General features: G+C 57.3%; 2 protein-coding genes across 2 annotated transcripts in view; one reads left to right on the top strand and one right to left on the bottom strand.

The window, feature by feature from the left end:
* MAP2K2 (mitogen-activated protein kinase kinase 2) overlaps window positions 1-14,194 on the top strand; it is a 57,793-nt gene that overhangs the window by 28,461 nt on the left and 15,138 nt on the right. The window lies entirely within an intron of this gene.
* On the bottom strand, window positions 229-7,757 carry CREB3L3 (cAMP responsive element binding protein 3 like 3). Its single transcript, XM_058657634.1, has 10 exons — window positions 7,704-7,757; window positions 6,720-6,845; window positions 6,389-6,617; window positions 5,698-5,816; window positions 3,766-3,903; window positions 3,174-3,280; window positions 1,481-1,549; window positions 885-969; window positions 686-785; window positions 229-597 (listed from the first exon to the last, which is right to left on the bottom strand). Exons 1-10 carry the CDS (start codon window positions 7,755-7,757, stop codon window positions 281-283), a joined length of 1,344 nt encoding a protein of 447 aa, XP_058513617.1. The 3' UTR covers window positions 229-280.

A 14,194-nucleotide genomic window follows, 5' to 3' on the forward strand; every position in this document is an offset into this window, starting at 1 on the left:
ATGTGGCAAAAAAAAAAAAAATTTTTAATTAAGGATCAAGGCATCTTAGAAAAGGGGGTATGGGTGCGCCCTGGGGGCACCGAAGTCCAGCACTTGGGACAGGGGTCCCTGCCGCTTGCGCCTCCAGAAGGAAGTACCAGGGAGGATGGAGCAGGGTGGGTAGGAGCACTGCTGGGGTCTCCACTGTGTCCCCTACCCCACCCCGTGTCAGCCCCCCGCAGGCGCAGGTGCACCCTGGCGCTCCGTCCAGTCCGTCCTGCACTTCCTGGGTGCGCAGTGCTCAGAGCTCTCCCCCAGCTGCCTCCAGCCCTGCGCGGCCCGAGCTGTGCACAGGCTCGGGGGCCGCCCACTCCAGCAGGGTGGCCCGACCCAGCTCTTCCCGCGAGGCCCCCAGGACCAAGGTAGCGTTGTCCAGCGGCCCCGTGGAGCTGCCCAGCGCCTTCACGCTCTGGAAGTCCCAGTCTAGCCTGGGGTTGCCTGGAGACCCTTGCTGGGGTGCACTAGCCTCGTGAGGGGGTCCCGTGGCCTCGGAAACCCCCGGTGCAATGTCGGGGGCCACGCGGGATGCAGCCTCATTGTGCAAAGTTCTAGAAAAGACTGCAGTGGGGGCGGGGTCAGGAGGTGCCTCAGGGAGAGGTGGGGGGGCCTGACTTTCCTTCCCTGGGACAGGACGACTCCCACCCACCTCGCACAGGCGCAAAGTCTCCGGGGCTCTCGGCTTTGCTGGGGTTGGCGAAGGGGCTGAAGGAGGGCAGGATGATGAGGGCAAAGGACAGCAGCAGCACCTGGGGGACAAGGGGTGGGGTCACCATCCGCTCCTCCCCCTGGCATGCTCAACTCACGGGAGGGGAACCGAGGCCCGCCCCTTCTCCCAGTGGCCTCACCGCGATGCAGGTGCCCGTCTGGGCCGACTTGCTGGTGGACTGCACCAAGGTGGCCTGTAGCTTCTTCAGTTGTTCCAGGAGGGACCTGGAAGGGGCGGAGAGGCCGCGCTGAGCGCCTGCCAGCCTTCCTCAGTCCTGCCTCTCGCCACGCTCCTTACCCCAAGCTCACTTCTCTCCATCCCCTCTCCGCTCGCCTATCCGGGGCCTCCAAGAGTGTTCTCTGAACCCAGGCCCAAGCCACTCTGTGGTTGCACGCCGCCCTCCCTGCACCTCACTCCCTCGATCTCTCTGCTCCAGCCACACTGGTTGCTTTATTGTTTGCTCCGATTTGCCTACCTCCCACCTGCCCCAGGACCTTGGCACGGGCCATGCTGGCTGAGCTGAAGGGACCACTGCCCCAGGTGGTTCCTCTGGGTCTTAACCAGGCCCTGTCTCTCTCTCCAGCACTGCCCCCCATAGGGTTCTCTGACACCCCTAGTTTCCAATCCCTCGGCCTTCCTGAGGCCACATTCCAATCCTCGCTGCCACCCCATTCCCCTGTCCTCGCTGCCCCTTGTCCCTCCCCTGCCCTTTGCCCCAGCTGAGCTCTGACTCACAGGTTCTGCTTTTCAAGGTGCAGGACCTTCCTCTGCAGTTCCTGGTTCTGAGCGGCGCAAGCTGACATCCTGTGGCAGGGGGAAGGGGGAGCACACACAGGGTCACCCCAAGACAAGCCTGTCCTCACCCAAAGCCAGACCAGAGAGGGCCACCTGGGACAGAAGAGTGGGGTGGGGAGGGAATGCAGCTAAAGCTACATCAAGAGGCATAATCACAGCCTTTACATGCAGGCTGGTGAGCCAAACACTATGTTTAAAATGAGTGTGGGGGCCCGGCAGCGTGGCCTAGCGGCTAAAGTCCTCGCCTTGAAAGCTCCAGGATCCCATATGGGCGCCGGTTCTAGCCCCAGCAGCTCCACTTCCCATCCAGCTCCCTGCTTGTGGCCTGGGAAAGCAGTGGAGGACGGCCCAAAGCCTAGGGACCCTGCAACCCCGTGGGAGACCCGGAGGAGGTTCCAGGTTCCCAGCTTCAGATCGGTGCGCATCGGCCCATTGCGGCTCACTTGGGGAGTGAATCATCGGACGGAAGATATTCCTCTCTGTCTCTCCTCCTCTGTGTATATCTGGCTGTAATAAAATGAATAAATCTTTAAAAAATAAATAAATAAAATGAGTGTGGGCAGGCAGTCCAGCGGCTGAGATGTCCAGGGCCTGGGTTCAGTCCTTGGCTTGGGCTGCAGTTCCCACCCAATGACGGTTCAGCTGACCGAAGTCACACTGCTTGCTGAGCCCAAGAGCCTGTCTGAGTCCCAGGTTCCAAGCTTGGCTCTGGCCACGGTGAGAACTTGGGTGAGTGACCCCATGAATGGAAGCTCTCTCTCTCTGCCTCTCAAGTAAATGTATCTATCTATCTATCTTATTTATTTTAAAGCAGAATAAACTTTGACACCCTACCGCCCGGGAGGTCCCTAAGTGACACAGACCAGAGACACTCGGCCACACTCTACACTTGGAGGCAGGCGCTGTGGCGTGGCGCGTTTTGCTGACACAGCGATGCCAGCCGGCATCCCACATCACAGCACCAGTTCCGAGGTGGACTGCTCTGCTTCCAACCCAGCTCCTGGGTGAGATGCCCCAGAGGAAAGGCAGGCCCCTGCCCCCATTTGGAGGACCCAGCTGGGGCTCCTGGCCCCAGGGACTGGCGCAGCACTAGCCATGGCAGTCACTGCGGGGGTGTGACCCAGCAGACAGAATCCTGTCTCCGCCTTTCAAATAAACAAGATAATAGCAGATGGGTGCTTGGCCAATGACAGCGGGTTGGTGGGCGATCAAAATGTTTTCCTGGGCGGGCCCGGTGCAGTGGCCTAGCGGCTAAAGTCCTGGCCTTGAACGCCCTGGAATCCCATATGAACGCCAGTTCTAATCCCAGGAACTCCACTTCCCATCCAGCTCCCTGCTTGTGGCCTGGGAAAGCAGTCGAGGACGACCCAATGCTTTGGGACCCTGCACCCATGTGGGAGACCCTGAAGAGGTTCCTGGTTCCCGGCTTCGGATCGGCATAGCACCGGCTGTTGCGCTCACTTGGGGAGTGAACATCAGACGGAAGATCTTCCTCTCTGTCCTCCTCTCTGTGTATCTGACTTTGTAATAAAATAAATAAATCTTAAAAAAAAAAAAAGAGTGGACGTCCCTCTGTCTGCTGCCCGCTGCGAGCCAGGCCACTCACACCATCCTGACGTCAGCTCCCACCTACCGGGTTTCCAGACCATCGATGTATTCCTTCTTCTTTTTCCTGCTCTCCTGGGCTGACTGCTTGTTGCGGATTTTACGGCGGATTTTCTTCAGCACCCGCTCCTCGTACTGCGGGGCGCGGGATGGGGGAGCAGCTGAACAGCCCGCACGCCCCCTGGCCATGGTCCTATGCATCCTCCTCCCTCTTTCCTCCTCCTGGCCAGCTCCTCCTACCCCAGGACCCCTGACCAGCGGCCATGGCGCTGCCACCACCTGGTGGCCAACTGCGGGAACAGCCAGCAGCCAGCCTGCAGGTGCAGGTACTGACCCCTGCCGACAGCGAGCCCCAGGACCCCCCACTCGATTGCTGGCCAGGTGCTTGGTGGGGCAGGCTGGTCACAGAGAAAGGCCCTGGGTGTGCCCACACTCCCACCACTCGACATGCTGGATGTCCCTTCCTGGGGGGTGCGGGAAGCCCCCTAGAGACGAGCCGCAGCCCAGGCTTCCATGGTGGGTGGTCGTGGCTCTGGGGCATCTGGGGGCCAGAATCCTGGGGCCGCGTGGGCAGGGGGCTGCAGGAGTAAGGGGAGCCGTGCGGCAGAGTCCTGGCCCACCTTGGTGAGGGGCAGCTGTGAGGGCAGCGTCACGCCTTCCTTGGCCAGCAGCTTCTTTTCGTCCTCGGTCAGCACGAGCTCCTGAGAGTGACCAGGGCCGGGTCGCGGCAGGTGGGGGATAGCCAAGGGGTGCTGCTGCTGAGACAGACCAGGGTGAGGATGGGTGATGAGCAGGGAGCAAGGCACAGACAGCCAGCTGCCAGGGAGCAACAGAAGTTAAGAAACCTGGGTGGCGGTGTCCTGAGCACCTAGGCTTAGCAATAGAGGACAGCCCAAATCCTTGGGACCCTGCACCCACATAGGAGACCTGGAGGAGGCTCAGGCTTCAGATTGGCTCTGCTCTGGCTGTGTGTTGCGGCCACTTGGGGAGTGAACCAGTAGATGGAGGATCTTTTCTCTGTCTCTCCTTCTCTCTGTAAATTTGCCTTTCAAATAAAGATAAATAAATTAACAAGATTGGGTATGGCACGGTAGCCTAGTGGCTAAAGTCCTCACCTTGCAGACTCTGGGATCCCATATGGGCCCTAGTTCATGTCCCGGCAGCCCTGCTTCCCATCCAGCTTCCTGTTTGTGGCCTGGGAAAGCAGTGGAGGACGGCCCAAAGCCTTGGGGCCCAGCACCCGCGTGGGAGAACCAGAAGAGGCTCCTGGTTCCTGGCTTTGGACTGGCTCAACTCCAGCTGCTGTGGTCACGTGGGGAGTGAACCAGTAGATGGAAGATCGTTCTCTCTGTGTCTCTCCTACTCTCTATAAATCTGCCTTTCCAGTAAAAATAAAAATTTTTAAAAAGATTTCTTTATTTAAATGCAGACTTAGGGTGAGATAGAACTCACTTATCTGCTGGTTGACTCCCCAAATGGTTGTGACAGCCAGGGCTGGGCCAGACCGAAGCCAGGTGTCAGGGGTCTGTCTGGGTCTCCCCTGTGGGTGGCACGGCCCAAGCACTTGGTACAGTCTCCATTGCTTCCCCAGGCACATCAACAGGGAGCTGGATAAGAAGTGGAGCAGCCAGGACTCAACCTAACACTGCTAGGGGATGTTGGTGTGCCAGGGGGTGGATTAACCTGCTACACCACAGCGCTGGCCCTAATAAGTATTTTTCTAAACAAATAAAGACGCTGAAAGCTAAGGGTCAGCGATCGGGGAGGCGGTCTCTGCTGGGTTCCCCTTGGGGATAGCAGCAACCTGCACCCCCATACTCCTGCCTCCTCTCTACTGTCCCCAGGGCCCCAGCATGGTCCCTCCCCCAGACCTGGACTTTGTCACCCCTGCCAGGGTCACTTGGCCAGCACCACCTGACCATCTCTGTGGCTCCTCCCTTCTAACCCCACGCTCCCCTTCATCGGCTGCAGCTAGGAACTGGAGGCTGCTCACCAAGCCACCTCCTCCAGGCAGGCCTCCAGGTCCCCAGGACCACCTGACCACTTCTTGCATTTGATCTGACCTTACAGGAACTCACACCCCGAGTCTAAGCCCTCCCCTTCCTCACCCCCTTGGCTCGATGGGTGCTTGGGGTTCCTGTATACAGTGGCACAGGTCTCATGTGCACAGTGGGAGGCCCTCAAGCCTTAGGGGGCAGAGTTTTTTAAAACTTCTGGGAAGGCACGGCTGGGGCCAAAGCTGCGTGTTTGCGCCCCTCCATCTTCCAGGCAACCTTTCGCAACACTCTCAGGAGAGCACCAATCGCCAGGTTCCCCGGGGACGCAGGGTGACACATTCATTCAGTATGCACCTGGCATACAGCAGGTGCTTACGAAACAGTCGCTTGTTGACCAAAATAATAATAATAATAGTGATGCCAATTGTTTCATCACGTCCCAGGCCACTCAGTCTTCCAGTCTAAGAAACGGGACCAGAGACCACTTCACACATCACCGCAGCCCCACCCACGTCCAGCTCCGACACACCCCCAGGGTGGGCTTGGGGGGCTCACCATGTCCCCTGAGCTGCCGGAGAGAAGGAGGTCTTTCACGGTGAGCTCGCCTCGGGGCACTGAGCCAGCCAGCTGCAGCTGCACCTCCGTGTAGAGGCTGCCCGCCGGGTTCCACATGTCTGGTTGGCATGGAAGGTGGGTGGGCATGGAGATGCATGGTCAGGGATTTTGGGCTTCCAGCCTCTGCCCGCCTCCTCCAGGCACCCTCCCAGGGCTGATTCTTCCAGGAATTCCTGGGTTATCAAGGCCTCGGGCTGCCCAGGTTCACCCCCATCCCCCAGACCAATGGTTCCGTTCCCCCGTCCTGCTGTAAAGACACGTCTGTCTGTCTCCAGGATGCGACCAAGGTGTCCACCCAGGGGACGGGATGTTACAGCGGAGTCTAGGGGAGGGCTGCTGACTGCAGGCCTCTGTGGCCTTGGGTGAGACTTCAGGGCTCCCACCAATGGGACGCTCTGGGACCCACTAGTGGTGAATCATTATTGATCTGCCGTGCTGACCTCCGATAAGGTCGGGTTCCCAGCTCCAGGGGCGCCCTCCAGTCGGAATGGGGCCCTGCTCCCTGGCCAGCTCTGACAGTCAAGCACAGGAAGACGCCGGGTACTTTTCAAACTTTGCTCCTTGTTCAGCCTCACTGGGACTCAGTGGTGCCATCCAGAACATGGGCTCACGGTAGGGAACCAGAACTCACCCAGGTCGATGGTCACGGAGGACTCAGCGGGGCAGGGGGCACCACGTGCATAGGAGTGGGGCTCAGCGGGGTGGTAGCCCCCCGCGGGGGTGTCAGAGGGGTCGGAGGGCAGATCGTCAGAGATACCGCTGTCGCTGGCCGCAGGCGACCAGAGTGGAGAGCCGGGCGCTGAGTCCCCAGAACCCAGGATGGAGCTGAGCAAGTCGCTGGGCTCTGTGCCAGGTAGTCCCTGGGGTCGGGAAGCAGGGGGCAGGGTGGGGCTCCAATGCTGGCGGCCTTGCGTGTCCCCCACCCCTCCTCCTCCGTGGGGAGCTGGACACAGGCTGCTGACCTGCTCCTCGGTGCAGCCCCAGCTCCCACTCAGGTCCACGTGCCTCAAGACGCCATCATGTCGGTCGAACAGCAGGTCCAGGACCTCCAGGCTGTCAATGGCGCCGCCGCCTCCGGGGGATGCCATCTGGGAAGGGGTCAGCAGGGCCGGGGGGAGAATCCTCAGGCCCTCCACCTCCACCTGTTCCCTTGCACCTGCTACTGCGCATGGGCGGGGCTGTTCCCAATGGCTCCTTCCCCATCCCAGGCCCTGGGCAGCCTGAAGAAGCACCCAGGGAGACACACGACAGAGCCCAAGCTTCACCCTCCTGGGAGGCAGGATACCCAGTACCCTAGGTCCTTAGGACTGGGGTGTGGATGGATGCACCCCTCTGTCCTCAGCTGGCTTCGGTTTTTCAGTCTGTGCAATGGGCCTCCTCCCAGCTCCCCAACCTGGCTTTGCCTCCCCAGCTCACCAGAGGAACCCAGCCAAGCTCACCTGCTCGCTCAGCAGCTAAATGCCCATTCACGGGCCAGGCCAGCTCTGTGGCCTGTGGCCGCTCCTCGACTCTCTGCTGCCAGCTGGGGGCCCACCCCAGGGCCAGGGCTCAGAGAGCGAGTCTGGGGTGCTGATTGGCAGATAGGTCAGATGGACAAGGGGGCAGGGCCTGTGACACTAAGGCAGGCTGGGGGAGGGGAGGGGACCGTTATCTCCTGCCAGGGGCAAAGGCCACACAGTCTGGGGCACCTCAGGATTGCCATGACCTTTCCCCTATTTGCAGGGCCAGTTTCCTGTCCTGTCCAGTCACAGGACGGCAGTCTCCCTGGATATGCAAGGTCTTGGGATGAGCCCTGCCCACTCCTGGCACGAGGGATCCCATCCCAGGATGAGCTGGTCACCTTGTGCACATCCTTTGAGACAAGTGCACACCCAGCTCCAAGTCCAGCCCGGAGGAATCCGTGATCTTTCTAGAATCTTTCACCACTGTTCATTTAACTACTACACCTTCACAGAGCCCAGCGTGTTCCCGATCACAGAATCATTGCACTTGCTGTTCATGCCTGCCTGGCTGCCCTTGCTGAACACGCCGCTTCTGTGGACATGACCAATAGCATCTGGTGTTTTTAAACTGACCCAACAGTTTCTGTCACATCTTCCTCAAGACCCAACTTATTTGGCTTTTGTACTTGTTGTTGAATTTGGATTTTTAAAAAAGATTTATTTGTTTTTATTGCAAATTCAGATATGTAGAGGAGCAGAGAGAGAGAGAGAGGAAGATCTTCTGTCCGATGATTCACTGCTCAAGTGACTACAACTGCTGGTGCTGTGCCAATCCGAAGCCAGGAGCCAGGAATATCCTCCGGGTCTCCCATACGGGTGCAGCCCCAAACACTTGGGCCATCTTCTTCTTTCTAAGATTTACTTATTTTTAAGCCTGGCAGCGTGGCCTAGCGGCTAAAGTCCTTGCCTTGCACGTCCCAGGATCCCATATGGGTGCTGGTTCTAATCCCGGCAGCTCCACTTCCCATCCTGCTCCCTGCTTGTGGCCTGGGAAAGCAGTCGAGGACAGCCCAAAGCCAAATAAATAAATCTTTAAAAAAAATTTTACCTATTTTTTTAAAAAAAGAATTTCTTTTTTACAAAAGATTTATTTATTTTATTGCAAAGTCAAATATACAGAGAGGAGGAGAGACAGAGAGGAAGATCTTCCGTCCGATGATTCACTCCCCAAGTGAGCGTAACGGCCAAGTGAGTGCCGATCCAAAGCTGGGAACCAGGAACCTCTTCCGGGTCTCCTACACGGGTGCAGGGTCCCTAGGCTTTGGGCTGTCCTCGACTGCTTTCCCAGGCCACAAGCAGGGAGCTGGATGGGAAGTGGAGCTGCCGGGATTAGAACCAGCACCCATATGGGATCCTGGGACGTTCAAGGCAAGGACTTTAGCCGCTAGACCATGCCGCTGGGCCCCGTTTTGTCTTTTTTGTCTCATCCAGTTTTACCTAATCCTCGACCCTTGTTGCCCTAACCCATGGTTCACGTGGGCATGCATCCTTCTCAACTATGTAAACATCATCTCAAATAAAATTTAAAAAATGGCCCCCGGCGGCGTGGCCTAGCGGCTAAAGTCCTTGCCTTGAAAGCCCCGGGATCCCATATGGGCGCCGGTTCTAATCCCGGCAGCTCCACTTCCCATCCAGCTCCCTGCTTGTGGCCTGGGAAAGCAGTCGAGGACGGCCCAATGCCTTGGGACACTGCACCCGCGTGGGAGACCCGGAGGAGGTTCCGGGTTCCCGGCTTCAGATCGGCGCGCATCGGCCCGTTGCGGCTCACTTGGGGAGTGAGTCATCGGACGGAAGATCTTCCTCTCTGTCTCTCCTCGTCTCTGTATATCTGGCTGTAATAAAATGAATAAATCTTAAAAAAAAAAAAAATAAAATAAAATAAAATTTAAAAATGGGCCCAGCACAATAGCATAGTTGCTATAGTCCTCGCCTTGTGTGCGCCAGCCTCCCACAGAGGCACTGCTTCATATACCAGCTGCTCTACTTCCCATCCAGCTTCCTGCCTGTGTCCTGGGAAAGCAGTGGAGGACGGCCCAAAGTCTGGGGGGCCTGGCACCCGCGTGGGAGACCTGCATAAAGCTCCTGGCTCCTGGCTAGCCCCAGCCTTGGCTATGGGATTTATTTGTGGGGAGTAAACCAGTGGTTGGAAGATCTTTGTCTCTCTGCCTCCCAATACAATGAAAATTAAAAAAAAAAATTGAGCCAGCAGAGCTACCCGGATACACCTATTGGGTAGAAGTTACAACAGGCCTAGGCTCAAGTCCCAGCCATGTCTCCTGGACCACGGGACTGTGGGACGTGAATTCCCAGCCTCAGTTTCCCTCTTGCATATGTAGGGACAAGGTACTGCCTGTGTCAGTGGCCAGGAAGCACTAAGAAATCACAACATTCATGCGACAGGGACAGAGGTTCCGGGGACTGTGCCTGCAACCACTAACTGGCGTGGTGGCATGTGCCCCGGACACGTCACCGCCTTCCCAGGACACTGCCCGTCATTTCCCACAGGCCTGGTCGTCGAAGCACAGTCCCCCAGGCACACAGGAGAGGGGACAAGCGCACGGGGTATGACTCAGCCTCAGGCATGCAGGGACAACTCCCAGATCCCCAGCCCCAGCTGTACGGGCCCGCCCCCAGCCGGACCACCTTTCTTTCCTTTCCGGCCACTTCTGGGAGGAAGTGAGGAGGGGCGGGGTCTCTCCCCCATCTCCCCCCCACCGCCCTGCTGGCCCCTTCCTCCTCTGGGACCCTCCCTTGGGGCTCTGCCAGGCGATGAGTAAGACCCTTATGACACGGGTGTGGCCGGGCAGGGGTGGCTGCGAGGCCCCAAGGAGGACTCTGATCTGGCCCTAGGGTGACGCCAACTGATTAGGATTTGAGTCTGCCCGCCTCCCCCTGCCAACCCCTCTCCTCCGCAGTGGGGCTGTTCCTAGGCTGGCCGTGCCGTGCCTCTCTGGGGGAGGGGGTATCCCAGGGACTCAGCTCTTTGGGCCACTGGGCCCTCGATCACTCATTGCCTTATGTCCATTCCTTCCTTTCTTCTCAAGGCTGTTGGTTATCAAGTACCTGCTGGGAGCCAGGCACTGGGGACACAGCTGGGTAGATACGGGATAGTCCATGCCCCATCGGTCCTTTGTCACGTATTCACAGGGGTACATGCGGGGAGCACATACAGGGTGAGCATTCGCCTGGTGGATGAGACGCGTGAGTTCCCTGGGAGAGGGCCTGGGGGTGTCCCAGGTCCTGGATCCTCACCCCCTTGCTGCTGACACCCAGATATTCAGCAGCAGTGAGAGCTCACGTGGGAAGAGAGCTGGATGGGGCTCTGGCCTGGTCCTAGCCACCATGGGCATCTGGGGAGGGAGTCACTGTGTGAGCCACTGCTGTGGCTTGTCCCCACCCCTCCTCACCCTGCTGATTGCTTTATGGCCAGCCGCCGGGTCCAAGGGTCACAGCTAAGGCTTTCTCTGGGGCATGGTGGCAAAGGGGGCTCTCCTAGTGCCCCCAGAGTTGGGGCATGGGTATCTGCCCAGCTCCACCTGCGAAGACAGAGACACAGTCCCTTGAGGTGTGATCATGGAGCTCCCTGCATGTCTCCCCTGCTACCCTCGGCCTTTGGTGAGACTCACAGACCCCAGATTCCGCCAACCGTCAGGTCCAGAGACCAAAAGGCCTAAGTAGAGGAGGGGGTGGGGCTGGCTGCTCCCTGTTTCTCCCTTGGGTCATTCTCCATTCTCCCTTTCCTTATTAAAAAAAAAAAAAAAAAAAGATTTAATTTCTTGAAACAGAGAGTAACAAAGAATCTTCCATCGGCTGGTTCATTCCCCAAATGCCTGCAGGAGCCAGGACTGGGCCAGGCGCGAGCCAGGAACTCTGCTTGGGGTGCAGGTTCCTAGGCCTTTGGGCCACACCTGCTGCCTCTTGGGGTGCGCAGCAGCAGGGAGCTGAGCGAGGAGCAGAGCTGGACTCCAGCATGGGTGTATATGACCAAGTGCCCACACGGGATGCAGGTAAACCACATGCCCAGGGTAAGTCGAAGAAGCTGCGGAAATGGCCTTCATCTTTGGCTTCACAGGTCGTGGTCCATGTGGGGAGCATCTTGGTTGAACTGTCAGGTGCAGGCTGGGATGGTGGGGAAAGCTGCAGGGAAGGTCGGGGGTCCTGCATCCTGCCTGGTCCCACATCTTGTACCATGAACTCCGTGTCTTCCGACATGCAGGGTTGCCTTTAATATCTGGCTAGAGCATCAGGAAGTGAATCTGCTTACATTCTGACTATGCAGATCCTCTCTCGGTGCCAGGCACCCACACCTGTGCCCTGCAACTTTAAAAGAAGACCACCACCATCAAAATAGCTTCAAAGAGATTTGTAAAAAGTCAGACATATAACGTAATGGGTTAAGACACTGTCGCAGCAGCAGCCCATGTGGGTGCCAGGTCACGTCCCAGCTGCTCCACTTCCCATCCAGCTTCCTGCCTGTGGCCTGGGAAAGCAGTGGAGGATGGCCCAAAGCCTTGGGACCCTGCACCCACGTGGGAGACCTGGAAGAAGCTTCGGGCTTCAGATCTGCTCAGCTCCAGCCATTGTGGCCACTTGGGGATTAAACCAGCAGATGGGAGATCTTTCTCTCTGTAGCTCCTTCTCTCTATAAATCTGCCTTTCCAATTAAAAAAAGAAAAAAAAGTAGCTACCTAGTACCCGTCCCACACTTGTGTCTGGCCGTCCCAGAGACTGGGGATTCTGGGATCCCAGGGACATCCCCCAACTCTTCTCTTTCCTACACCCCTCTGGCCACTGTATGCACACAGACTTTTACTGTAAACACAGAAGCAGCCAGTGGCAATTCCGCTCACCAGGAAGAGCCCTCAGACTCACAGCCTGGCCTAACCTGCAAGGTGCACCTGGAACAGGTGTGGATGTTCCAGGGCCGAGCAGGATCCCTGGAAGACAGATTCCTAAAAGGCAGCCCATTAAGGAAGAACCTGTCCCCACTCGGCTCTGGGTCCCTCTCTGTCAAGTTCTGGTGCCCCTCCCTGCCCCGCACTGGCTCCACACACCTGCCCCGCCCAGGCCAGGCCTGAACCAGAGGAAAGGCTGAACTGGCCCAGTGGCATGGCCTAGCGGCTAAAGTCCTCGCCTTGAATGCCCCGGGATCCCGTATGGGCGCCGGTTCTAATCCCAGCAGCTCCACTTCCCATCCAGCTCCCTGCTTGTGGCCTGGGAAAGCAGTGGAGGACGGCCCAAAGCCTAGGGACCCTGCACCCGTGTGGGAAACCTGGAAGAGGTTCCAGGTTCCTGGCTTCGGATCGGCACAGCTCTGGCCGTTGTGCTCACTTGGGGAGTGAATCATCAGAGGGAAGATCTTCCTCTCTGTCTCTCCTCCTCTCTGTATAGCTGAGTTTGTAATAAAAAAAAAAAAAAATCTTAAAAAAAAAAAAAAGGCTGAGCTTCCATGTGGCTGTGTGCGATTGTGCGTAGCTCCAGGCGCCCTCTGTAGGACATCACAGGTCACTGCCTTTCCACCCACTCCCAGCTTCCCACCAGCCACCCAGGGGGCTCCCCAACCTCATCTCACTGTGCATGCCCAAAGAGAGAACCCCACTTCACTCACAGGCAAACCTCCACATCTGAACAACCTCATGGTGTGCAAAAACCAAGCACCTCTTCGTTTCTGTGTTTTACCCGGCTGCCTTGCTCGGGAAAGACACAACGTATTTTTGTGCCCTCAAAGTGTATATAAGAGAGAGGCCACAGCATCTACTGATCCCGCATCTGAAATTCCTGCCGCAGCAGGATCCCACGTGGGGAGCTCCTCCCAGGCCTGCGTGGCCATTCTCGTCAGAGGCAGTGACGGGCCCAGCAACCTCAGCATCCTTAGGCTGTGTATCCAACCCACTACGATGTCATCACCAAGACATGTCAGAGTACCTGGAGGGTGGTGTCTGCAGGGGGTCTTACATCCAGTCCCCACACCCTGTGACACCTGCATTGCAAACTCAAACACTGCTAGGGCCAACGTGGTGGCATAGCACGCTAAGCCTCCGCCTGTGGCACTGGAATCCCATCTAAATGCCGGTTCGAATCCAGGTTACTCCATTTTTCCATCCAGCTCCCTACTGGAGGCCTGGGAAAGCAGTAGAGGACGGCCCAAAGCCTTGGGACCCTGCACCCACGTGGGAGTTTCTGGCTCCTGGTTCCTGGCTTCAGATCAGCTCAGCTCCAGCCGTTGTGGTCACTTGGGGAGTGAACCAGCAGATGGAAGACCTTCCTCCCTATCTATCTCCTTCTCTCTGTAAATCTGTTTTTTTTTCATTAAAAATAAATATATCTTCAATAAATAAAAATTAAAAAAAAAAAACTTCTCGATTCAGGGGCCCACAGCCCGTATCTGAGAGCTTGGACCAGTATCCCTATAACAGATCATGTGCTCCCTGGGGGGCCGCAGTGGTGCCCAGGTGCCCAGGTGCCCGGGGCTCCTGCGCCCTGACTGGGGACCTAGCTGGAGCTCCCGGCTCTTGCCTGACCCCGCCCTGGATGATCCGGGCATTTGCGGAGGGAAGGATTACAAGCTAGACCCTCTTGCTTCTTTCTGTTCCTGCTTCTCAGATAAAACATTAATGAAGTGGTATTTGGCATCTGTCATCATTTCTTCCTCATACTCCTCTACACTTGCATTATTTCCTAGAAGATTTTATTTATTTTTATTGGAAAGGCATTTTTACAGAGCGAAGGAAAGATAGACAAATGTCTGCCATCTGCTTCTTCACTCCTAATCAGCCACAACAGCTAAGGCTTTGGGCCGTCCTCCACTGCTTTCCCAGGCCACAGGCAGGGAGCTGGAAGTGAAGTGGAGCTTGGATCAGACCTGTCCCCCATAGGGGATTCTGGCGCATACAAGACGAAGACTTTAGTCTCTAGGCTTCTGTGTCAGGCCCAAG

This window comes from Ochotona princeps, chromosome 33 (genome assembly GCF_030435755.1).
Source record: "Ochotona princeps isolate mOchPri1 chromosome 33, mOchPri1.hap1, whole genome shotgun sequence".
NCBI lineage: Eukaryota > Metazoa > Chordata > Mammalia > Lagomorpha > Ochotonidae > Ochotona > Ochotona princeps.